At 48.7% G+C, this 25,157-nt stretch overlaps 2 protein-coding genes across 3 annotated transcripts in view; both read right to left on the bottom strand.

Moving 5' to 3' along the window:
• Nucleotides 1–2,537: 2,537 nt before the first annotated feature.
• Nucleotides 2,538–5,200, bottom strand: Foxi1 (forkhead box I1). Of its 2 annotated transcripts, none has more exons than XM_075989658.1 (2): nt 4,602–5,200; nt 2,538–3,097 (listed from the first exon to the last, which is right to left on the bottom strand). In XM_075989658.1, the coding sequence occupies exons 1-2, from the start codon at nt 5,152–5,154 to the stop codon at nt 2,538–2,540; spliced, it is 1,113 nt and encodes a 370-aa protein (XP_075845773.1). In that variant the 5' UTR covers nt 5,155–5,200. The 2 variants fall into 2 exon arrangements, with proteins under 2 accessions (XP_075845773.1, XP_075845774.1); XM_075989659.1 differs by having other exon boundaries at nt 2,538–2,815.
• Nucleotides 5,201–24,573: 19,373 nt separating this feature from the next.
• Dock2 (dedicator of cytokinesis 2) overlaps nt 24,574–25,157 on the bottom strand; it is a 400,319-nt gene continuing 399,735 nt past the window's right edge. The window contains exon 52 of the mRNA XM_075941339.1: nt 24,574–25,112. Coding sequence (XP_075797454.1) covers nt 25,044–25,112 — 69 coding nt within the window. The 3' untranslated portion in view covers nt 24,574–25,043. The remainder of the gene's footprint in view (nt 25,113–25,157) is intronic.

Genomic DNA, 25,157 nt, shown 5'->3' with positions numbered 1-25,157 from the left:
ATTGGAATCCCAGACTTCTCTGGTGCTGCCCCCATTCAATTTTGAGTCAAAGAAAACTAGAGGATCAAGTTATGGAGTTTGGTTTGAAGTTTCTGGCTCCCCTCTGGGGTGGTTTGGCTTTCTTTGGGCCCCTTCCCATCCCTGTCCTTGCCCAGTCCCCTAACTCATTGCATCTCTGTATGCGGAAGACGTTGAGGATGGGAGCAGGCAGTGAGATAGGCAATGGTGAGGGTGGGTCTCTGGGATCTGGGCAAATCTGGGGATAGTGGCATGCAGTGTGACCAAAAATAAGCCTGGTTTTGGTTTCAGGGATCTATATTTTAACTCTGCCTCTGTTTCCATTGCCCCAGAGGCAGAGTTCCTGGTCCTCCCAGCAGCAGGCAGCAAGGGACAGCTTATTCTGACTTTGTAGGTCAGACATGGTGTTCCTTCCCCTCTCCTCAGCCACTGCCACACATGAGCAGCGAGTCTCACTGCAGAAGAATGTGCCTGCCACTGCTTCTGGCTTTCACAACTGTGTGTTCTTGCACCAAGTACTGTGCTCTCTGTTAACAGCGATGGAAAAGGCCTCTCTCAGTGTCTTCCATGTAGCCTTTGAATCCTGGATATGTGGCTCCCGGGGCTGCAGAATTTCTCAGGGATTTTGTGTTCTCACCAATAACATGGAAATCAAGGGACAGCAGCATTAGCTGGTTTTATAGATAAAACCCAAAAAGGGGGTCAAGTTCAAAAACAGAGCCCAGCATCCAGAAAACCCAGGGTGAATGTACTGATCATCATAGCATTACTGTGGCTCAACAGCTCCCTTTTGCCACTTCAGAGAAAAAGAATTCACTCAGCTACCCCTGACTTGAGCCCTTTCTCTTCTCAATCAGGGAAGAAACCCTCAAGTAGAAGACCTCCAGCTTCAATGCACACATGTTACCATGTTCAGTGCCATGGACTATAGGATGTCACCAGGGAAAACAGGCCTGCTGTACTAGCAGAGGCCACGGCTTATGAGTGATGAGTGCAGACGCCAGAGGGACCTGGGCAGGGTGCCCATGTGTACTTCAGGCTCCACCCCCTTGGCCCTGCGTTTTCACCTGACTGTACGAGCTGTGCCCTTCACATGACTGTGCATGCTCACAGCACAATCATGAGGTTTACATGTTGTATGTGACACAAGGTTCCTTCCAGGTATGTATCTACCCCATCCCTGTAACCCTGTCTTTACCCTGGGGGCCTCTGACTAGCTTCAAGGCAATGTAGCCATGGGAAAGTCTTGATACCCATTCTTCTCTGCTTCCTGCCCCAAGCATCTTCAGCCTCAGGTTTCAACTGAGAAACAGGACAACTTTCAAGGAAGGGTCACACACTTCTGAACAGCTTTCTTTATTTCTTCTTTTTAATTCAAGAGAAATAAGAAAAGCAAACAACACTTCTGAGGCTATACTGTGATAAGATACCACAGTTATATAAAGTAACTTACAAAACCAAGGGAGAACAGTCCCAGAGGCTGTCCTCACAGCCTCGCTGCCCTCCGAGGGAAGAGGCCCCTCCTTCAAGGCCATTGTTTCCTCAGACAAGTGTCCACTTCTCCACGGCTATAAAAGAGACATGCTTATTCTGCTTATTTGGCCTTGTTTCTCTGAAAGTCCAAGCCGTATCTTGTTCACTGGTCCATGACATACACACACAGGAAACAGGGTTTTACAAGATTTTGTGGGTCGGAGGTGCTGGGCTGGGGGTTTAGGGGTATATACCACTCTTCGCACTGACCTCTGGCTCTGCTCAAGTTCTGAGGGGGGCCAGGAAACTGAGACCCCCCATATTGTATCTACTAGAGGTCCTGTCCCAGGGGGGCATTTTGCTGGGCATCCTGCTGTTTGTTGGCTTGCCCTCTTGAGTGGTAACTAAAGGAGTGCCTGCATAAGCTGGGGCAAGAAGAGGAAGAACAGGTGGGGATGAGTCATGCCAAAGTTGGCACAGAATTCTGATGGGTAACCAGAAGGCACTGGGGAGGTATAACCATATACCTAGCCATAACCAGTTTCTTATGCAGATCCTCTCCACCAGTTCCTCCATCACTGCCTTCTCTGGTCCAGTCTTTGAAGGCTACCCAGACCCTGCTTTGACATTTTTTTCTCTTATTTTCATGACCCTTGAAAAGCTGACAACATTCTCAAGCCTTACTGTCAAGATCTGTCAAGTGGAGAGGGTCATGTGAACTTCAAAGCAAGACTGTACATAGTGGGGCCATGTCATTTAAAAGCCCATGACAGGGTCCAGAACATAGTAAGGGCTCAACAAATGGCTGCTTCACTGTGGCGAGCTGACACTGGTACACCCACTGTAGTTATCAAATCTGTGTGGATTCAGATGCAATGATCAGAAGCACTGGACAGTGTTCTAGAAAGAATACAGACTCTTTCTAGTTTCCTGTGCTGTCTGCGGAGTTCAGGTGTCCCAGATGTCGGGGTTAGTGGAGGGTCTGGTCTGGAGGACCTCCATTACTGTCCCCTTGACAGCTCTGTGGGCCAGAAGCTGTTCTGTCCCTAGACTTCGGTGCCTTCCCTGGGGAAGAGCACACTGTTAGTGTTAATGCTATTGTAGAAATGTGGGCTGAACTGGTTGAGGACAGAGCCTCCATAGCCTAGAGCATTGGTGGGTACCGGGTTGGCCCATTCACCCCCACTCCCATGGCTACTGAGGTTGGTGAGGGGGGTGTATGAGTTGAAACCCAGTGAGTTCTGCCCCATCTTGTCAGCAGGCTCCGGGTTCAGTCCTGGTGTGGCTACAGAGCGGCCCATGGGGTTTGTCCCACTCACATAGGCTGTCATGGTGGAGAGGAAGTTGTTGAGACATGGGGTGCCTGAGGGGGCAGGGGAGGACCGCTTCTCTGGGGAGCTGGTGGTGTCTGGCGAGGCCGTGTCTAAGACGTCCTGAGGCTCTGTGGACTTGGGACTGCCTGCCAGGAGGCTGCTCTCTGTTTTCTCTGAAACCAAGGAGCTGGTGCTAGAGGAAGCATCCGATTTTCTCTTCCTCTTCCTGCGGAAGTTTCCATTGTCGAACATCTTCTCACAGTTGGGATCCAGAGTCCAGTAGTTCCCTTTGCCTGAGACAAAAGTGGGAGACATTAAGAAAACAGAGAGAGGGACACAAGCCTCATTCTATTGGTCTGCAATGTCCTAAGCTAAAACCAAGGGCAACAATGCAAAGAAGAGCAAAGCCAGGACAGAAGTGGAGGAATTCCACAAACATTTGCTCACCCTACCACCACCTCTCCCTAACACACCCCACACGCCTACCTCTATCTAAGTATGCTTCTGCACGCCCTTCTCTCTCTAAATGCCCCCCACTCCCCACACAGGAGGCTCTGGAGAGCGCACAGAAAAGCAGTGTAGGGCCTGAAGGAGTTTACAAGGTTGATCCCTTTAAGGGTAAAGTATCGGGGTACAGGGATCCAGAGAGGGGCGTGGTACTGGTTAGGGCCTCTATTTCTTAACTAAGATTCAGAAAAGGCCCAGAAACAGTTTTAGACTTCTAGATTTCTCCTTTAAGATGGACTTGAGCCCTGGCTCTGCTCCTCGGTGACAAAGGACTTTGGCTAAATCTCAGTTTTCTTGCCTGGAAAGTTCCCATCTCCCGAGACCTACTGTGGGAAAGGACAGACACTACATATCCAAGAGACATACAGCTGAGGTGCCACCAGAAGAGAAACCCTGGCTCTTCCCTGCTACTCTGAGCTGGAATGCGGGGGGGGGGGGGGGGGACCTTGCATGGGACAGGCTCTCTTCTGAGGGACAAACAGATCTGACAAAGGCTGACTTCAAAGAGGGGCAGAGGTAGGGCTCCAAGCCTAGGCTTCCTGTATGAGAACCAAACCAGGCTTCCATTCTGGAACCTGGATTGAGGAATATTTTACATTTCTCTCTGCAAATATCTGTGGCTTGTCATTTGAAAGGAGCATTCCAGTCTCAGCGGGGAAACTAGGTTTAAGTCAAGTGCCATCTCTACCTTTCCAATCTGTCACTTTGGGAAGGCAGCGTCACTCCTGAATGTTGTTTTCCTCATCTGAGCAATGGGTTCACTGAGAGGCCCCCTGCAGGGTGCTGCTAGGATTAAAGGAAGTTCTGTGTGGAGGAGAGGACATGCAGAGAGGCATGCCACGAGGCCATCAATGGTGCCCAACCAAGGCCAGGTCCTCTCTGCTACAGGTTGGGCTTGCTTCGTTCTAGTCCTACCAAGGACTTCCGTGCTGGCCACTGAAGCTCATGTGAATAATAATGACTGCAGCATATTGAGTCCCCCCCACACACACACACAATAAAGACCGTGCAGAAACAATTTTGAATTCAGATAAGGAAACCGAGGTTCAGAAAATGCAACTTCCCTGAGACACCGAAGCCTGCATCTGCTTCCAGAATCCACATTCTCCCCTTCCCCTGCAGGGTTCCTCTTAGCCCTGTCTCCTAGCAGCTCCCAGTTTTGTGGATAGAGTGGCGGCAGTAGTTAGAACTTTCTAGAATACAGTTCGGAGAAGAAATGAACTAAGTCCTGAGGGATGGCTGCAGCCTTCCAAGGGCTGGTCGCCTACTCCTTAGGCACCGCTGTCTTACCTGGGTCGTCCTCATCGCGGGGCACCTTCTTGAAGCAGTCGTTGAGAGACAGATTGTGGCGGATGGAGTTCTGCCAGCCGGCCTTGCTCTTGTTGTAAAAGGGGAAGTTGTCGGCCACGTACTGGTAGATCTGGCTCAGCGTGAGGCGCTGGTCAGGCGCACCGTGGATGGCCATGGCAATGAGGGCTGAGTAGGAATATGGTGGGCGCACCAGCTTCATGAGCTCCTCCTGAGACGGGATAGGTAGCCAGCCCAGGTCGCTGGGCAGTAGCTGCCTTTGCATGCCATAGGCCTGGGGCAGGAAGGGGCTGGCGTTGGTGCCCGGCAAGTAGGGTGGTGGGGTCATGGCTGGCCCATTGAGCCAGAGGTAGGGATTAGGGGTGGCCCCGTACTCTCCACCACCCTCGAAGGAGGGGGGGCGCTGAGGGCTGGGCATGCCCTGGGTGTGGAAGAAGTTCTCATAGTAAAGATTCATCTCGGGCTCCTGGCCGATGCTGGGGAACTGGGGGCTGCATCGCGGTGGCGAGGGTGCCGGGAGGTCGAAGGAACTCATGCTGGGGCTGGGTTCGGGTAGCCACCTGCTGCACCTGTGCTCTCTGGAGCTGTCCCTGACAGGTGTTCAGCTGGCCCTGGCCTCCTGTGACTTATACCCCGAGGGCTTGGCTGGGTGGCCCCACCCAGGGGCGGCCACCTGCCAGCAGAGGCCAGGACCCGCCTCCCTCTCTCTTTTCCCTGCTGGCTGTGGCCTTGGTCTCCACTAATGATACCCTACCGGAGACTCCTTATAGCTGATACCCCAAATGACAAGGGTTCCCTTCAATCCTTCTCCTGCTTATTTTCCCAGCATCCCAGCTTACCTTTCTCTTTCCCTTTCAGTTCTCCTCCCTCCTCACTTTCCATCTCTTTCTCCCTCCTGCCTGTCGTCTCTACAGCTTATTCTGTGTTTCCTTGTTTTTCATACTTTGTTTCCCTTTCTCTACATCTGGTTCTTTTTCTGTCTCTGTCTCCCATTCCCTCCTGTTTCTTGCTCTCCACCCTCATTTCCCCTTTCACCTCTGTCCCCCATTCTCTAACCAATGTCCCCCCCCCCCATTCCCATTATCAACAGCTCATGCTTTGGGCTTTGGAAGGGAAGATGCATTTTCTGGAATTGCCAAGAGGTCCCCAGTGCCTAGAGAGTCAGAGGAGAGCTTGGCTTCTGAAGAGGACGTGTGCGGCCCCCTCCTGCTCCTAACACACACACACACACACACACAGGCACGCACGCACGCACACACACACACACACACACACACGCACGCACGCACGCACACACACACACACACACACACTGCAGATGGCCAGAAGGCAGTGGGAAGGCTACAGTGGACATGGCCTGGGCAGCCACCAAGATGAGCAGGCTCCTTAAAGACATCATCAGAAGGGAGAGGACGGGAATTGGATTTTAGGGAGACATGATACAAGTTTATTTCTAGCTCTAAGGCACAGCAGTATCCCCGATCTTCAGTTGCTCTAATGTTGGGGGAAGTTGTACAGAGACCTCTGGCATGGAGGGAGCACCAGGGCCCCCAGGTGCCCATGCTTTTCCCCAGGCTTCCAGCTTCTGAGACAATGCTTACATCCAGGCCCGGCTTCCCTTAGCTTCTCAGCCAGGGCAGGTCTCCCCTTGGGGTTCTATTGTAGATCCCAGTTGAAAGCAGTTGCTGAGCCCCCCTCTCCAGGCTTTAAAGTTGTCCATACACACCAGGCTCTGAGCTGGGGGGAGGGGGGCGGTGGCTGGAGGGCTCCTCTGGGGCAGGTGGTGCTTTCCTGATGAGGTTCTGGAAACAGCTGAACCATCTCTCTGATGGGTCAGCTGGAGGAAAATTGATGCAAGCTGTCTCTAATACTGCCCGCTGCCTTTCAGCGCCACTTCCTTCTCCTGACTCGTCTCTTCCTGCAGACGCCATGTTTCTTCGAGGCTGCAGGCATCACCAAGAGAGGTTGCTTGTCTAGGCCTTCTCTTCATTCTGATCTCTGGACAGCTGTACCAGGTCATACGCTGAATGTAAGTACCACGGAGCTGCTTCCGTGTGCAATGTCTGGGTGCCTGGTGAGGAGAAAACTGTGTGGGAGTGGTTTCCCTAGATTCCAAGGAGCCGCCTGTGCCCTTCATGGACAGTCAGGGAAAGGGCTTCCCTAACCGGGTCTAAACTTCAGACTCTAAAAGCTCCCCAAGTTCAAAACAAGTAAATTTGGCATGGTTTTTCAGCACACTAAAACAGTAGCGAGCACATTTTTGTTTAGTCTCTCAACTAGGAAGCCTTAGCTAGCCGATGGTGGAGCCCTGAATTTTCAAAATACACCCCAAGGGCATGCAGCACTGTGGGTGAAAAGCTGTACAATTAATCTTGCAGCTCTACTTTTCAGTGTTCATTTTCCAGAACTAGACAGAGCGGAGATGTGTTGAATCTCCACCGTGGCTTTGCTTATTACATCACCATAACGAATCATTGCTACCATGTGGCCAGCAATGAGGGCTTGGTTCATTAACGAGTGCCTCCTCCAAATGCTGTGACCTTATGCAGTTATGAAAAGTAGATTGTGGAAGAACAATTATATATTAGTCGGGGTGGAAATACGGCTGGATTTAAATGAAACTTGGAGAAATGGACTTCAATACCATGTTTTTTAACAATGAAACCAAACCTATTTTCATATATATATACACAAATACAAGGTAAACGAATGTAAAGATTAATTTTATGGATGGAGAGTTTTGTTTTGTGTAGTTTCTAATTTAAGTGGTTTGAGAAGCAAGCATGCCATTGCTTTGTTTTGGGGAGAAATGTCAAAGATCAGAAAGAAGGGGTCTGGAGGCATGGCTCAGCAGGGCAGAGTGTTTGATCTTCAGAGAACCCAAGTTCAATTCCCAGCACCCACACTGGGCAACTTGTGACCACCTGTAACTCCAGCTCTGCAGAATCCAGTGCCCTCTCAGGTCTCTATGGTCACCCGTGTGCATGCGCAAACACACATGCACACACGCATACACACATGCCGGAACACGCACAGGCATGAACCCATAAAGAAGCAGTTTTAGCGTCACAGCAAACACAGGTTCTGAGCTCTGGTGGACCCACTTGCCAATCCTAGCTTTCCTCAGGCTGGTCCTTAAAGGTGACTTAGCTCTTCCCATTCTCAATTTTCTCAGGTTAAAGTGGGAAAAGGCAAGTCCTTAACTCACAACATGGTTGTGAAGTAAATCGTTTTGCTTGGCACAGAGAGGCAGTGATGGACGTTATATGGTGGTCACTCTGGACTTGATGTACACAATCGGACCCTCCAGGAGCTTACACCTTGTGTGATAATTGGTGGTTTTGCCAGCCAGAGGCCAGGGGAAGAGGGACAAGAATTTCAGTGAAAGGAATGGACAGGGGTCATGTTCAGTGTCACAGATCACACAGCCATGTTTTTTATCTGATACTGGCAGATAATGGGGTTCCTGTGAGGAGTCTCCTGGCTAGGAGACATTTTTAGAGGCATGCACAATTGAGTCCCCTGAGTTACATATGGATCAGTTTCTCCCCCACGCCCCCCCCCCAAAACCTGGCTTGTTGTAGGAGGCCCTGTCTGGTCCCCAGAGGGCAGAGGGTGGAAACCTTAGTCCCTGTGCATCATCATAGGGTGAGCCCTTAGACCAGGGGAATCCATTTCAGATTTTCATAAACCCTGGCTCAGGCACTGCAAAGGGATAAACAGCAGCAGCTGCCTGGCCAACCCTGGGACTTCTGAGGAAAGACCCAAACATCTCATTTGTGGATGAAGTTGTTTTTAGACCTTTCGAGAATTCCCAGAAGAGAAATTCAAATCTGAGGAAACGTGTCCTGGTTAATCATATGAACAGACAAGCAGACAAACACATAAAGATTGAGGAGTAGTTCTAAGCTGTCCCAGGGAAGGCTACAGAGGCAGTTAATTTGATACGTTACAGAAAGACACCTTCTTGAGTGAGAACATCCATGTGTTCTGAGCCCCACGTGCCGTACAAGCGACAAGACAATAGAGCGTTACAAACACAGTCCTTGGGATTGGTCCCGGCTTTGCCATTTGGTAGTTGTGTGATCTGGGCCAAGTTTCCTAATCTTACAAGGCCTCACTTTGTTTATGTGTAACGTGGAGACACAAATGGTATCCTCCTCAAGGCAAGTGAAGGAAAAGATTATGCGATTCACGGAAAGCACAGAGCCTGGAAGCGGTCAAAAGGGCAGACAGTGAGAATGAATGACGGTGGCCAGTTCTGGAGGCCAGGCAATGACAAGGGAGGTGGCTCTGGGCAGAGGGCCTAGCATTGTGTCTTCCTCTGTTTGCTTTGGCCATTTGGGAGCAATGCCCCTGGAGGGAGAGAAGAAGGGTCTGGTGTATGTTCCCGGCATTCCACGGTTGTCTTGACTGGTCCAGAGGCCTGGGGTACCTCATGCTCTGCAGAGATGGCCAGCTCACAGACACCGGACTAGACTAGCTGACCAGCTGACCAGCTGCAGGCACACTGGTAGAGGTAGATGGTCATCTTGCATCTTTAGAGACTTAATGTCAATTCAGCTACCGAGAGGACGGGACCCTCTACTATAAATTTTTACACACCATGGTTCACTTAGCTCTGCAGACCACATTGTGGAATGAGTATTTGGTTTTCTTGCTCGGAGCTGGGGACAAAAGGCTCAGGGCAGGTGGATAACCACGGAGGAAACAGGTGAGAACGAACTTGGCTGCTGGCCGTGCACTGGGGCTGAAGCAGATCAACTGCCACACACTCAGGGAGAGGAGAAACCAGGCCCTGGTGCTAGACTTGGAGTTTCACTGTGATACCTCAGATAGCAGACTGATGGTTCTGGGTCTCAATTTCTACATTGGTAAAGGAAAAAAAAAATCCAACTACCTCTGAGTGTTGCTTCAAGGACTACACAGTGGGCTTGCAGACATTGTTAAACCCAGTTCCCATCTGGGATGCAGGGACTCCAGGGAGTGGGAGACGCTGAGGTCCTACCAGCTGTGGTTATATTAGCAGGGGTTCATGGACTTTACCTGTCCTGTGCCTTTGCCCTTGATGGGGGTTTGCTCCGTGGGTTTGTTCTCCTATCTACACACGAAACAGCAATGACTTCCCAGGTTTTGAGGAGGTTCTTGATGTAGAAATGGGTTGTGATGGGGAATCAGGGTAGGGACAAGTTTAAAACTCTTGCACTATAGTTTCCTCATCTGCAAGATGAGGTGAGAGGCTCAGTGTTGCTTCCCTACTCTCTACAAATGGCTTCCCATAAGCATAACCAGCTCCTACCTGGTTCTCTTACTCTGCCTAGCCAGCAACAGTCACAAGAGCATGTTTTGAGATATTTGGGGACTTGACACAGGGATGGTGTCTGTGCCCCAGGGAGAGGTTGGTAGAAGTCTTCTAGCTGGGGTGTTCCCCAAGCTGAGGGTGCTGTTCATACTTTTGGCAGCTTCTGTGCTTAGGAAGAAGAAACATAGGTCAATACCGCCCTCTGGCGGTCTTTTCCTTAAAAGCAGGACAGAGAGAGGTGCTTGAATACAAGTTCCAGGCCAGACCAATGGTTTGGCAAGAAAGGGCAGGAGACATACGTGAAAGCGTCAAGTGTGGTACTCCCAGGACAGGTCAGGAATATTTTGTAAAGGAGGCATGACTCTTAAGAAAAATCCCTTGTCTCTCTGCCCCGGCAGAGTAAGTACTTGGTTGGAATGAAGTTGAGTCTTTAGGAGGCAGCCTGGCCGTTTTGAGCTGCATGGATCTAAATTCTATTCCTGTAACTGTGTTTTCAGAGAGTCTCAGTGTTGTTTAGCTTCGGGAGTTCTGCTTTCTCATCTCCAGGATCTGTTGCAAAGACTGAAGTAATACAGCCCATGAGACAACACGTGGACAGCAGCCATTCTGTCCGTGATTCGGCACATGTTAGGCTGTCTCCGCAGGACATGGGGTTGTTGAGACTGACCCCTCTTGAAGGGTGTTTGTGCTGCTTATACTATTTAGAATGTTCTTAAATGGCTGCCCTATTTTTAAAGCCTGGTCAACTAACTTTAAGGATAAGGCTCTGTGATTCTTCTGGAACTGGACCGCCAGCAGTCGGCTTCATTTGTCATGAGCAGGAAGGACAGGTTCTTTAGGTCTTGCACCATTCTGGATCTGAACTCAGCCAACTTCATAAGTGGTCATAAAATAACTCCGGTCACAAAAATCTTTTCACTGGAGTTATTAAGAGAAAGCAATAGGATCAATTGTGCGTCTTGTTGCAGGAGTTTGGGCTCTAAACCCTGACTATAAGGGTTACTAATTACAGACTCTAAAGAGACGAATTCATATTTTATAAATCACCACATAAGTCACAATACTGCATGCTCTGTGAGTTTGCTGGGTTTCAACTGTTTTTTCCTACTCTCTCCTGGGGGCAGGAGGAGTCTAGTTTAAACTGCCTGCTCCAGTTTTACTGCCTCCTCCTCCTTCTGTTCCTCTGCTCTTCACCGAATCCATTCTCTTCCTTCTAAAGTCACCTCTAAAGAGAACCCCTGGGGAAGGAAACGCTAGATTGGAATTGGCACTTTCCTCTCCAGCACACTCAACTTGGGTCTCACATCCCTACCCCAAATATTCACCTTCTCAAACTATCACTCCCATGAGCCAATGGCGTACTCGTAGAGAAACGCGAGGTTCTGCATGTACAGAATACAGTCATGTGTCGTGTAATGTTTTCTGACCAACAGCGTGATTGACTGTCTCACATACAGTGGTGACTGCATTGGCTGCAGTGGAGCTGAGAATTCCTACCGCTGGCCTATGTCTTACAGCTGTGATGATGCTGTAGAAACACATCCCTTTTGTGTTTGTGCTGCTAGTATAAACACAGAGCGCTGCCTGTCATCCGAGCCTATATTAGCCACAACACACACAGCACACAATATTGCATGATAAACGACCACGTTACTGTTTATTACTTACTGTGTTGCACCTGTATCCGCGATTACACAAAATGGACTGTCAAACAGTATGCACGGTGACATCGGTAGTGACAGCCTCCTGGGTCTTGCCTTCTTCATGTCCCTCCACTGTCCCTCCAGTCTAACAAGAGCCCATCTGGAGTGACTGGCCCAGACCATCTAGGTTTGTGGCAAGTACACTCATGAAGCTTGCACAGTGACAAAATCTCACATCTGTACCCTGAATACCAAGTTCCACAAGCCCATATCTGTGGGGTGTCAGGTGCTGAGTTCTCCAATTCTCCAGCCTAAATTTCAGAATGATTACAGATCCTAGGGCGGGAAGTTTATCGTGGGCTACTTGCACAATTGGTTTTCCTCTGGGAAAGGGAAAATAAGGTTATGCTGGGCCTGTGACCTTGGAACCCTCCACTCTGCACTGGCCAAAGGAATGTTTTAGTTCTTTCCAGGAGGACGCATTGTCTCCTGGACAGTACAGCTGGACCAATGGTGATCTGCATCCTGTTCCTAAAGGCCATTAGGTCCTTACCTTTGCTTCAAGAGGTTTCCCTGGTTACTTCTGCATCCCTGGCATCTTGCACAAATCCCTCTGTACCTGGAGGTATTGGAGCAGTTGAGCCTGGAGGCATGAGCCTGGTACCTCTTAAGGGGACCCGTTCTTCCTGTTTTCTCAGTGCCTGAGATGCAGTGCATTCTTCTCAGCAGTCTCTAGAAAAGGCCTAGACTGAAGCCACCTGTGGAGAGGTTAGGGGTGAGGGCTGCGTGTGTCTGTGTATGTAGAGTTTCAATAACACAGCTGCCAACAGTCGCATGCACACTGAGGATTTTGGTTCCTTACCAGGCAGCCATGCTAGCCATCCCTTCACATCTGAAATTCTTCATCTGTGGAGTCAGCCACCCATGGAGCAAAATATTCAGAAGGAAGTTGCATCTGATTAGACGAGGCTTTTTCTCATGAATCCCGAAATGAAATGGATAACCTTTCTGTAGAATCTGTATCACATTAGGTATTACAAAGGATCTGGAAATCATTTGACACGTGCAAGAGCATTTATTATATGCAAATGCGATGACATTTTACACTCGAGGCCTCTCTGAGCAGCTGTGTCTTTTGGTGTCATGGGTGATCCTCAAGCAAACTCCTTCATCATGGGTGGTCACAAAGCCAACTCCTGCAGACATGGGGTGATGACTATGTCTCCTTGGCATGTAGGTGGAAAAGCAGGGAAGGCCACCGTGGGGCCTCTTCCAGGTCTGGCCATGGCCACCACTAGGAATGCCCTAGCCTCTTGCTAAGACTGTAGGGAGATCATCCCATTGGCAGGGGCTGACTCAGCACCGGGAGCCACCATTGCCTGTGTTCTCAGTTCCTTGCCTGGCTTAACACCCCTCTAGCGTTGGCCCCTATCACAGAAGAGGAAATTGGCCTTAGCAAGGTGAAGTCCTTACCCCAGGGTTACAATTTTCTGTTTGCATTTCCTCAAGTATCACGGATCCTGAAACACTATGCTCCCTGTTCATGTCCTTTCATTTCTTGGGGCTTTGCTGGTAAAAGACAGTTTGGGGGCTTGGCTGGTTTGTTTTTTGTCAATGCAATAAGAGCCAGAATCACGTGGAAAAGGGGAACACCCCCAATCAAACTGGCCTGTAAGCAACTTCTCGCAGTATTTTCTTAATTAATGATTGATCTGGGAGGACCCAGCCCACTGCAGGTAGTTGCACCACTGGGCAGGTGATCCTGGATTGGAGGGGAAAAAAGCAAGCTGAGTGAGCCATGAGGAGCAAGCCAGGAAATAGCAGACTCTACTTCAGTTCCTGCCCCAGGTTCCTGCTCCAGTTCCTGCTTTTACTTCCCTCCATGACAGACTGTGATCTGGCAGTGAAGGATGAAATAAATCCTTTCTTCCCCACGTTCCTTCTGGTCATGGTGTTGATCACCGCAGCAGAAGTCAAGTTAGGACGGAGCTGTGACCATCTGGATCCCAGTTCCTCTGGAGAGAATTCGCCCTTATTCTGAAGAATCAAGCAGCCAGGCAAACAGAAGGTGGTAGGGTTGGGTGTGTGTGGGGGGAGGGGATAGTCTACCATTTTTCTAGGCCTTGGCAAAGGTTCCAGGCATAGTCTTGGGTTAAAGACTGCTGAACTCTGGGTATGACAGGTTTTCCTGTGTAGAATGCGTTCCGGTGGGAGTGATCTGATCTGGACCATGTGCGGGTCTGTTTGGACCTGCGAAGTCTACCACCTAGGGCCAATGAGCCACTTGGGTGGGAGAGGGCTATTTCCCTACCCCCTGTATCCTCCACAGTCACCCCAGCCAGCTGTGTGCTCTGTACCTCAGCAGACTCCTACACAAGGGGATGAAGTGTGATAGGTTTTAGGATCTGTCTTCCCAAGAGCTGCCGAAGGGACTGAAGGATGGCACTTGGGAAGGAGTGTGTGGCATTCTCATTTTGGCCAATGAGAAACAGGGGATGGAGCATTCTCCGTCTTGCCTGTCCAGGGGTGCCAAGAATAGACGAGCAGACACATCTGCCGAGCAGTTGGCTGTCTCTCTAGTGTGTCAGAAGGCTCTGGGCAGCACAAGCGATGATGATTCTGAATCATCCCCGTGTTTCTCTGCTTCCCTTCTTTGCTGCATAGAGATGCACTGCTCGCTCCAATTTAAAAATATCACAATTTAATTCTTGGGTTATATATTTAATGTTTACTCGAATTACCTGGCGCTCTTGTTCAGATGTGAAATAATCTGGAGTGGATCCCGGGAGTCTACCTTCCTAACCACATCATGAAAGACCTGCAGTGTGGGGAGACTCTCAAGTCTCGGGATAACACGACCCCCCCCCCCCGCCCCAGCAACTCACGGGAGACCGTCCTAGCTGCAATCACACGAGGTTTATTGACAGTGGCCAAGACTCATAACCCAAGTAGCTGGGAGAAGGGGTATTTAAGGGAAGAAACCACAACCCAGTAATCCAAAAAGGGTAGGGAGGGCGTCAATGGAAAATTCTAAAAATACCAGTGATAATCACAAGGGGGTAACTCCTGTTTCTCAAGATTATTCTTAAGATTACAATCTAATTTTATCTTCAGCTAGTTCCTGGAACAGAGTCACTGAACCATCTAATCCTGGATTTCTGATTCTTCTCTCCCTGCTTAGAGTTTTGGCTCTATTTTTTCTGCTAGGGGGTGTCTGGATTTATCCAGGTCTTTCAGTCACAGGTGAGGCTGATGAAGCCTAACTGAAAACCAGTTGGTTGTTGCCAGATTCTATGGGGTTTGGGCATGATTGCAAGCAGGGGCAGGTTTTAAAAACACACTCTCAGAATACTATTTTGCAGTTGCATCCTACAGAGTCTGAGAGCAATAGTTTCCTGCCTGTTAGTGAGGTCAGCATAGTGACATCATAACCCCTACATTCCATGTGCGAAATGAGAGGCAGGTGCAGTGTGCAATGAGGTGTGAAGGGAGCCAAGGTGCTTAACTGGTTAAGATACGGTGCGTAACTGGTTAAGATAAGGTGCTTAACTGGTTAAGATAAGGTGCTTAACTGGTTAAGATACTGATGATCACAGAAAGCATGGTGTCAGGCAGCTCCTTGGTCATTCTGGAGACCCTTCAAGTAGAAAATGGCAGGTGAGAGGGACAGAAGGCAGAGGATATCAAGTCAGAGGCTCTGTGTTCGCTTCCCAGTGCTGAAACCAGTAGTCTACCACTTAGTGGGCTAAGATAATGCAATTTTTCCTCCATTCTATAGGTCAGAATTCCTCTATGGCTCTTACTGGGTTAAAATTAGGGTGCTGACAGAAGTGGGTTCTATCCGTGAGACTCTGGAGGAGAGCCTGATTCTTGTATTTTCCTGTTCTAAGGGGCTGTTATACCCCTGAGCTTAGGACTTGTTCCTCTATATTCCAAACCAGCTAAAGCAACAAGTCCACTTCCTCTCATGTAACTTCCCTGACTCTTCACAGCTATCCCCCTTTCCTTTCGAAAGGGCCTTGGTGGTGATACTGAGCCCCTGGGTAATCCAGAGGTGTGTGTGTTATTCTTTTTTTAAAAATGCTGCAAGATCCCCGGTGGCAGTAGGCAGCAGAAATGCTGTAGGTCCCAAATGGTGGCGGTGGGCCATGTGGTGGCAGGCAGCGGGCACGGGAGCAGCCAGTCCCAGGCAGAGTAGGCTGCCGGTTCCAGAGCAATGGCTGGTTCCAGGCAGGGAGACACATGGCGGGTGGGCAGAAGATAGAAACATGGATAGACACGACATGCAGGGTGAGGTTGAATGTTTATTCAGGGGGTTATGGAGGAGGAAGGGTGAAGGGGGGGACAGAGAGAGGGAGAAAGAGAGAGAGAGAGAGAGAGGGAGAGAGAGAGAGAGAGAGAGAGAGAGAGAGAGAGAGAGAGAGAGAGAAGAGGAAAAAGAGACAGAGAAGGGGGGAAGCAAAGAAGTGGGGAAAGAGACAGAAGCAAAGCTGCCTATCGGAGAGGAAGATGGAAAAAGAGAACGAGCTCAGGCTGGAAGCTGAATATCAGCCTGCCTCAGCGGATGGGGAGGGGAATGGGTGTGGCTTGTCTCTTAAAGGGACCAAAACCATAACATTCCCAGGTCTTCCTTATAATAAAAAGCACGCACGTCAAGGAAGCAGAAAAGGAAGGGGCCAAGATGGCGGGGCAGGTCAGAGGTAATGGGAGTGGGCGTGGCTTGTCCCTTAAAGTGACAGGAAAGCACAACAGTGTGCTCTGTTTCAAGAAGCACTGATTCATCTTGTTCTGTTTGTAACCCTTATCTGCCCTCACCACATGACCCGGGCTACTCAGGTGCCCTGGGGATTTGGATGTGGCCATCTTTCATGGGGGGCGGGCATTATTTTGCTATCACAGGTACCGTGAAGTTTAAGAGGCTCCATCTCATGCAACTGCAGAGTAGACTGTGCTGAAATCAAGACAGAATCTGGTTGAAAAAAAGGAAAAGTTGCAAGATAATCAAAGTCTCACCCAGTCTCCCAGAGTAAAGTCTGGTGGGAAGAGTAAGTCCTAAGACTAGGCTGGTAATGTTTGGGCATATGAAGACAGGGCGCCATGAACCTCCCAACCTCCCTGCCTTCTCTCTGGTCAGATGGGAACAGCACTGTCTTTTTTGGTGTTTCCTCTCAAAGCTGTGCCTACCACACATGGAGAAGAGTTCATTAGCTTAAGGGCACATATTCCTGATCCACTGTCCCGACAGAGACACCTAGAGCTGGCCTTGGGCTTTCTGAGATTCTCCTTGTAGCTTGGTCTCTGTATGGCAGCCTACAGTGTATATACCAAAACTTCCTTGGTCTATCCAGTGCTACTTTTTAAGAAAAGGTCAAAGGGCTCAGAGAATAGGTCCTTGGAATGGATTTATTATGGACATCCTGAGAAGAGATATCCGACTTCCTTCCCAGGGAAGGATCCATAGCTATATTTTTTAATTTAGGATAAGAGGAATGTGTTGGTAAGGGGTACCTGTCCTGTAGGCAGAACTGTAGGCTCTATCATCCTATTTGGAAATAGCATCTTTGCAGGGGTAATCAAGGTAAAATGGTGTCAGCCTGGGTTGAAGTGGGCTGTAAATTCAGTCCTTATGAGGAGATTTGGAGTCAGAGAACAGGCACAGAGAGGGCAGAGGACCATGCAGAAACAGGGGCAGAATTGGGGGCATAGCACAGCTATGAGAGAGAGTCAAGGAGCTCCAAGCACTGCAGCCACCAGCAAATGCTTTCCCTGGGGCCCTGACACATAGGTTTCAGACTCTCAGCCCTGAAACTGAGAACACGATTGTGATAACAGATGATGCCTTTATTGTTTGATTATAGTGTGTACAGAAATCACAGGCAAGGGATGCAGACTAGTGGGTTAGGGACAGGCTGCCATGGCCAATGTTTGTGTTCCTCGGACTTTCCAGCTCTGAGACAATCACCTGACAGAAACAACTTAGAGGTTTCAGTCCGCGTTCATGCTACTCATGATTCTGGTGACAGCCAAGAAGGACAGGACTGACAGGAAGTGACAGACGACAAAATGAACATTTTCAAAGCACACCCCAGGGACCCACTTCCTCCAAGGAAGCCCTACCTCCATTTTTCAGTACCTACCACTAATATGATCAAATCAGTAACATACTAAATTATTAAATTCTTTGTGGTGACTTGAATGAAAATGACCCCTATAGGCTTACATATTTGAGTGCTTAGTTGCAAGTTGATTAAACTGTTTGGGAAGGATTAAGAGGTATGACCTTGTTGGAGGAGGAGTGTCACTGGGGGAAAGCTTTGAGGTTTCAAAGGCCCATATCCTTCCCAGTTATCTCTTTCTCTGTCTGTCTGTCTGTCTATCTCCCTCTCTCCCTTTACCCCCACTCTCTCACATCTCAAGATGTAATGCTCCAGCACCATGCCTGCTGAGCTGCTGCCATGCTCCCTGCCATGATGGTCTAACCCGCCGGAATTGGGAGCACCCAATAAATGTTTTCCTCTATAAACTGCCTTAGTCATGGTGCCTTATCACAGCAATAAAAAAGTAACTAAGACAACCCTCATGATCTAATCACATCACTGGATGCCCATTGGATGACAGCTAAATCCTCAGTTCATGGTCCCATGGAGGGCATTCCATATTCAAGAAATAACAGCATTGATAGCTGGGTATGATACCACAAAACCAGGTTTCCTGATATCAATGAAGAGAATGGATTTCCAGTTTGGGAGAGGCAGGTAGCTATACCTAATCATCAGATCCGAAGTGGATTAATCTCTACAATGGCAGCCCACAAGACAGAAAATTAGAGTGACTAACAGATTACTGTGTTCCTAGAGATCAAATCAATGAACGGATTCTTAGATTGTAGCTTAACACATATAATGAGAAAATCAGCCATGGTGGTAGGAAATTGTAGCGCCTCTGTTCAGTGTGCAGATGCAAGTCCAGGTCCAATGGCCATGGGAAGCTGGCTCCTTTGGAGAGAACTTGGCAGTGCACCTGTATCTTTAGTAAGTAGACTTTTTCCCAGGGGAGATTCTGGATAGTAACTGGAGCAGGGAAAGAGGAATATGTGGATTTCTCAAAGACTAGTAAATAGGAATCTGAAGTGACATCAAGACCAGGGAGGGGACTGAAAATTCTGTTATGGTCCTCATGTTAGAGGGTCTCCATGGTGAGAAAATGGTAAAGGTTTGGTCTGATTCCTTGTGTGTGTGTGTCTCTGTGTGTGTTTGTATCTATACGTATATGTGTATGTGTATATATATATATGTTTATATCTATACACACACATACACACACATGATTATTGACCTATGCTATAAGACCTCCTGCATAAGGAAGTCCGAGTGGAACCTTCTACTCAAAGAAACTCCAGGAAGAATGCTTTCATAGACCTGAAAAGCAGGAGTAATGGTCTCCATAGGCTTCCACTCAATAAATCTGTCTTCAAGAGACTCTGGCTGATGAGAATGGACTACTAGATACTTTTATGGGGTTTCTGGTTTGCTTAGAACAGATCGACAATCTCTTCTGCCTGGTGATGGCTGTTCATCTGGTAAGGGCTGAATGCTTTCTGATCTTTTTTTTTTTTTTGGTTTTTTGAGACAGGGTTTCTCTGTAGCTTTGGAGCCTGTCCTGGAACTAGCTCTGTAGACCAGGCTGGTCTCGAATTCACAGAGATCCGCCTGTGTCTTCCTCCCGAGTGCTGGGATTAAAGGCGTGTGGGAAATTTGTCCTCAGGGATCTTGTTTGTATGGACCCTTCAGGAACACAGCCCTGTCCCACTGTGTTGATAATGACTTGTTCATTAACAAGATAGTTGTGGAACGTCAGGCCCCACATTCCTAATCCCGAGGGTTTTCTAGAAACTGGGACAGAGGCCTGGGACTCAACTGGCTTTATCTGGAATCTTGCCACTCAGAATCACCCCCATGGGGTAGGAAGTGACACAGCCTTTTGAAAGCTCGGGCTAGGTACCAGTGGAGGACAGTACAAGGGTAAAGGAATCAACTCTAGACTGCAGAAAAAGACTAGGAATAATGCGGGATTGTAGGCACAGCATCTCCAACGCTCCTAAGCCTGAAAGCCTCATCATGGGAGAAGAAATCCTTCATACCATCTCATCTGACAACCTGCTATTTCCTACAGTCTTTGGCTTTGTCAGGCTTGAGGTGCTGGTCTGTATTAGTTTGCTATGGAAGCTATAACAAACACCAAGAATTGAGTGGGTTAAGAATAGACATTTGTGGTCTGAGATCAGGGTGTCAGCATGGCTGCTTCCTTCTGAGACCATGAGGAGGAATCTAACCCATGGTTCTCTCTACTTGCTGTGGCTCGCTGGCCACTTTGACTGTCCTGGTCACTGTTTTCATTCATCTTCCTCTGATGGCCTTTCTGTGTGTGTTTGTGTCCACATTTCTTCCTTTCACAGGAAAATCAGTAATACTGAATGATGACCTTATCTATTGATTCTGCTTTTAAAATGGCCACATCTTGAGGTATTAGGGTTTGTGTGTTCAACAACTGAATTCACAGGACACACAAACCAACCCAGCAAGGTGCAGAGTAAGAGACGAGTAAAGACTGCAGTCACAGACGTGGTAAACTTCACACTGAATAGAGTTGTGATTGCCACTCAATTGCGAGGGCTTCTCGTGCCTGTAGACCAAGAATCCAGGGTGACTGGCAACACAGAAACCTACATCGTTATGGCCCAATAGGCACAGGGAGGAGTGTGCTCAGAACCAGGGCTTAGGGGCCTGTTTCTGAGCATTCTCATGCCCACTGAAGATAGTCAACGGGCAATAAAAAAAACCCAAACCAATAAAGGCAGGGCACCTAAGAGCAGGGACCCTTTGCAGACAGGCTATCTGGTCACCCTGCCAGAAAAACAATGCATGTCAGATGAGATCCAGTCTTAGGTCAGAGAAAGGTAAGTGGATGGTGGAGCAAGGAAACAATATATCTTACTTAACGTCCTGATCGCTTTGCAATGATACTGTTGCTTGAATCACAAGGATTGCTTTTCTGTCACATATGGGTCATAACTGGCCATCTTCAAATGAATTATGACAAATTGGACTTGATCAGAACAATGGAGGAGCCATGTGACCGACAGGAGCAGGATGTGACAGGAAGGTTCTGAGCATCTCATGCCCCAGCCCAGCTCTGACCTTCATGGGAATCACACTTTGCTGAGCTTCCTGCTGCCTGCTCTGCCCCAGTGCCCAGCGGTGTCAACTGCTTCGGCAGTAGCGCCTGTACTCCTGCTGCCAGGGCCATCAGCTGCTTGTTGAGGTCAGGTTTGCTCCTCCCATTTGCTGCTGCCGAGCCACTGGCTGCATCGGTCCGCCTGTTTCTCAGATAAACCTTGGCCATAAATACATGGCCACCTTGTAGGATGTGGGACCAAGTAGCTCCTGAAGGGACTGGGTTTTACAGCCCAGAATTGCAACCTCGGTGGGATGTACTGAGATAGGATTGAGAAACAATAGACAGGGTTAAGGGGAGGCTGGGCAAACACATCCCCTCTCTTCTTCTTCCCTTATACAGACTGTGACAATGGGGGGGTTTCCGTCCATCCTGTCCACAGGGGTCCTACTCTGTGATGCCTTCCAAGCTGAACCTCCCTATGACTTGCTGCATAGCAAAGTACAGCATGTTCATCAAAACAAGAAACAAACAAACAAAAATACCATAGGCTTTTAGCCATGACCTGAAGGGCTGTTTTCTAGGTAGTTGGAGCTACCCAGGTAAGTAGAGGCAGCCAGGGTTCAGATAGGATAATAGACAAAGGAGTGCCCGTATGTCTGAGAGAGAAGCCACACTCATTTTCAGATCCTTGGGAAGATGTTGGATTCCTTCCATTTCTCCCTTACTTTCTGACACGAGCCTGCAAATCAGGAAGAAGGAATGCTGACTTCCATCCCGTGTTTTGCTATAATGCTAAGAATGACCCTTAGGAGGGGGACTTGGTACCCTAGATCATACTAAAGTGGGGACGATGATATCATCTGTGTTTGAAGGCAGGAAGATTAAGGGAGGGTAGAATGACTCTGAAGGAACTGCCCAGAAGGAGACTGGGCTCAGCCATGTGGCCTTGAGCAGCTCCCTGAACTAGAAAGTGAGAGAGTGCAGTAATTGCTTGGGGTCTTTCATGGTTTGTACCTGGAATACCCCACACCGACTCAGAAACTGAATAATTTGTCTCTGGTTTGTAGTACTGTTTTGAAGGCCGGGGAGCCTTCAGTGGTTGGAGTTTGGCTGGTGGAAGAAGTCACCAGGTAGGCGACTTTGAAGGTTACCTGCTTCTGGCTTTCCTGTTTTCTCTTCTTGCTGGCTGGCTACCATGTGAACAGCTCCAGACTGTACTCCCAGGCCATGTTTTCCCCGTGGCCATGTTTTCCCTGTGGCCATGCTTTCCTCGTTCCCATGCTTTCCCCGTGGCCATGTTTTCCCCATGGCCATGCTTTCTCCACCATAACAAGCCTAAATCCCCTGAAGCCCTGAGCCAAAAATAAGCCTTTCTCCTTTAAGTTGCTTCTGCTATTTGGGTCAAGTTTGTGCTCCACCCCCAAGCATACCACCCACCAGCCCTTTCCCATGGGAACCCCCTCCTGGGCATTACTAGCTGCTTGTGGACAGACCTGGCTTACAGTTAGGCAGCACTTGGTGGCCTATGATGAGTTGTACCAAATGTGACTCCCCTCCCCTTATCTATCATGGGTGTCATTAGTAGCACTGTTGGGGATGATAACCTACAAGTATGGGCTGTGATATTAGCATCTGGAACCAGGCTGAGGTCAAATGCAAAAGGGAATCAGCAGAAATGGGGTGGCCTCTGGCTTGGTGACAAGGGCACAGCACAACCCTCCAGTTCTGAAGTGGTTTGAGTGTGGTTCTCCAAAGTTCACACGTTGGAAACCAACTCTTTGACCCTTGTAAGACCCTGCTAGACCATGGTGCAGCAGGGAGTGTCTCACCGGTTCCCAAGCCAACAGCAGCACTTTTTTTTGCCAGACTTCACTGTAACCTAGAACTATAAGGAAGACACTTTATTTCCTTTATAAAAATTTCAAGAATCAGGCATTCAGGAACAGTGGTGCTAAGGAAACGAAGACACTGAGTTTCCACACCCGTTGGAGTGGCACCCTAGTATCTACCTTGTAGGGTGGATGTGAGGTTAGGGTTTTAAAAAGACACAGAATGAGTACCTGGCCAAAGGCAGCTGTGGTATAACTGGTTGTCCTTGTCTCTACTAGCATGGTTGTGCCTATTAGCGTGTAGCCATAGTATCTGGAATTCTGGCAAAGTGCCAAGCCTATCCCCCTCCCTGTGCCGCCCAGTGACAGTCCTCAGATGTGACTTAGCCCTGAGTGCTGTGTGAACAGGAATCCATTGGTTTCCGTTTTTTGCTCTGTTTTGTGGGTCCCTTTCAAACCCGGTAAAGAAATTCACCGATATTGGTAATTTTATGAAGGCAGAACACAGGGATGTTATTATTATTACAATGGCCTGTTAAGGAGAGGGGAAGCGATTGAAGACAGAACTTCCAGAGTTACAGCCATTAAAACAGCTTCTGAGTCTGTATTGCACAAGCCTCCCTGGTGAGAAGCAATCAAGTCTGCAGGTCTACGACGGGCTTGTGTCTGTCTGGAGTCACAGGGAATGGGGGACTGTTTTCATTTGCTTGTTGAGATACTCTCCCTAGTTGTCATTGGAAGAGTTTCTATTCGAAGGTTAAACACTAGGATTCCATTACTTCATGCTGGAAGGAAAAAGCAAACCCGTGGTTCAAACGTAGAACTTGGAGAGAGATTGTAGCAGAAAGGACAAGGGCTGCATGATGCTGACATCTGCAGCAAGCCAGGAGGATAGGGTACCACCCTTCACCTCCTCTCGGGTCCTCTGCTCATGCTTTGACAGGGATTTTGGAAGGTGAGTCCAGAGGTGTTTTAATCTCAGCTGACTTCAGGAATCCCAAGCTGTTGGATGTAGCCCAAACACCCACAGCCACCATAGCAGAACAGAAATAGGAAGCTAGAGCAGACAGTGGGTCTGAGGTTTGGAGATGGGGCATGGACAGCACCCAGGAGAGAATGGCAGATACATAGGTCACCAGGACTCAGGATGTCCTGGGCTAAGAGGTGCTGGAGTATTATTAGGTAATGGGGACGATTTTAGCTTCCCATCCAGATTCTAGATTCAGTGTTGGCATTTTTAGGCTTAGGTCACTTCTGCCTGTGCCTCAGTTTCTCCATCTGGGTACTAATCATACCCACCTTTTAGGACTAGCTAATTAAGCTTTAGGAAGTAATTTTTCTAAATCATTCTATCTCATCCTTCACTGGACCCCAGGGTCTTAGCCGCTAAGACATGATCATCCAGGCCTAGTTCTGGACCCAGCTGCCATTCACTTGACTTCCACAAGGGCACAGCCTTATGCTCAGGCCCCTCTACACAGTTCTGTTCGCTGGGACAGTAGAGGTTAGAACGGTTCTCATCTCCCTTGCTCTTCTTCCTTGGGTCTCATCTGAGAAATCTGACCATGGACTTCCTCATGCGTTCACATGTAGACATCTCTCCAAGAAAGCCACCATTCTGACCTGATGATCTAACTTGGAGGCTGGACCATGAATCCACCAGCCCTCAGATCTCTCCTTCCCGTCACTGCTTGGAGGCTTCATTAGAGTAGCAGGCTAGGTGGTTTAGCCATCTCTGTGTAGAGACAGAGGAGGGTGGTATGAAAGTCTCCACTGTCAGGCAGAGAGGAAAGTTCTGGGTTTTCTTGTCATCCTGATACCCCAGGATTTGGCCCCAAAGAAACCAAGAGTCTAAGAGAAGATTCTTAGGGGTCTCCTGAGCCAGGAGGGAAAACATGGCATTGAGATGAGCCAACATAAGCCTTCTAAACTGCTGTAGTCCCCTGGGAACCACCCTGGAAACTTTCTACCCAGTCCTACAGGAACAGACATGGTTAACAAGGTTTGTTTGAGCCATGAGACCAAGTTTAATGTCAGTAAGAAAGAACAACACTTTGGAGATAATTGACTAGAAAATGGCTTATTAAAAATGTAAAGTACAAAAAAAATGTTAACCGGAAGTAGAACATTTAAAGACGTTTCAGCTCTTTTAAGTACTGAGACCTAGGAATGAAACAAATACAAGTCCTAGCTGTGAACCTGAGTTATGGCATGTACGCCCTGGATGCTGGGGAGAGCATCTACACCACTTGTTGGCTCATGGAGCTCCCTGAATCCACAGTGGGGCTTTGTCCATTGAGTCGCCCGTCATCACGGTGGTGGCCTCAGGAGACACAAGGCTTGTTGTCCCTTGGGTTCTGGAGCCCACTGGAATCCTCTGTCTCTTTTAAAGGTTTGCCCCCTTGTGTAATTCCAATGTCATGTGCATGCCTCTCCCATGGAGCTCCCACGCTGCTCTGCTCAGCAGCATCTCTCATAGGTCTGTAGACGGGAGGTCTGGGAGCTGGAGCTGCTTGCTTTCTTCACTTGACTTGCTGGCCAGCTATGTGGGAAGACACACAAACACAACAGCAAGATGAGATTTTTA

Source organism: Microtus pennsylvanicus, chromosome 11 (genome assembly GCF_037038515.1).
Source record: "Microtus pennsylvanicus isolate mMicPen1 chromosome 11, mMicPen1.hap1, whole genome shotgun sequence".
Taxonomy (NCBI): Eukaryota; Metazoa; Chordata; class Mammalia; order Rodentia; family Cricetidae; genus Microtus; species Microtus pennsylvanicus.
The sequence above is the reverse complement of the archived record's forward strand: the minus strand, read 5'-3'. Positions and strand labels throughout refer to the sequence as shown.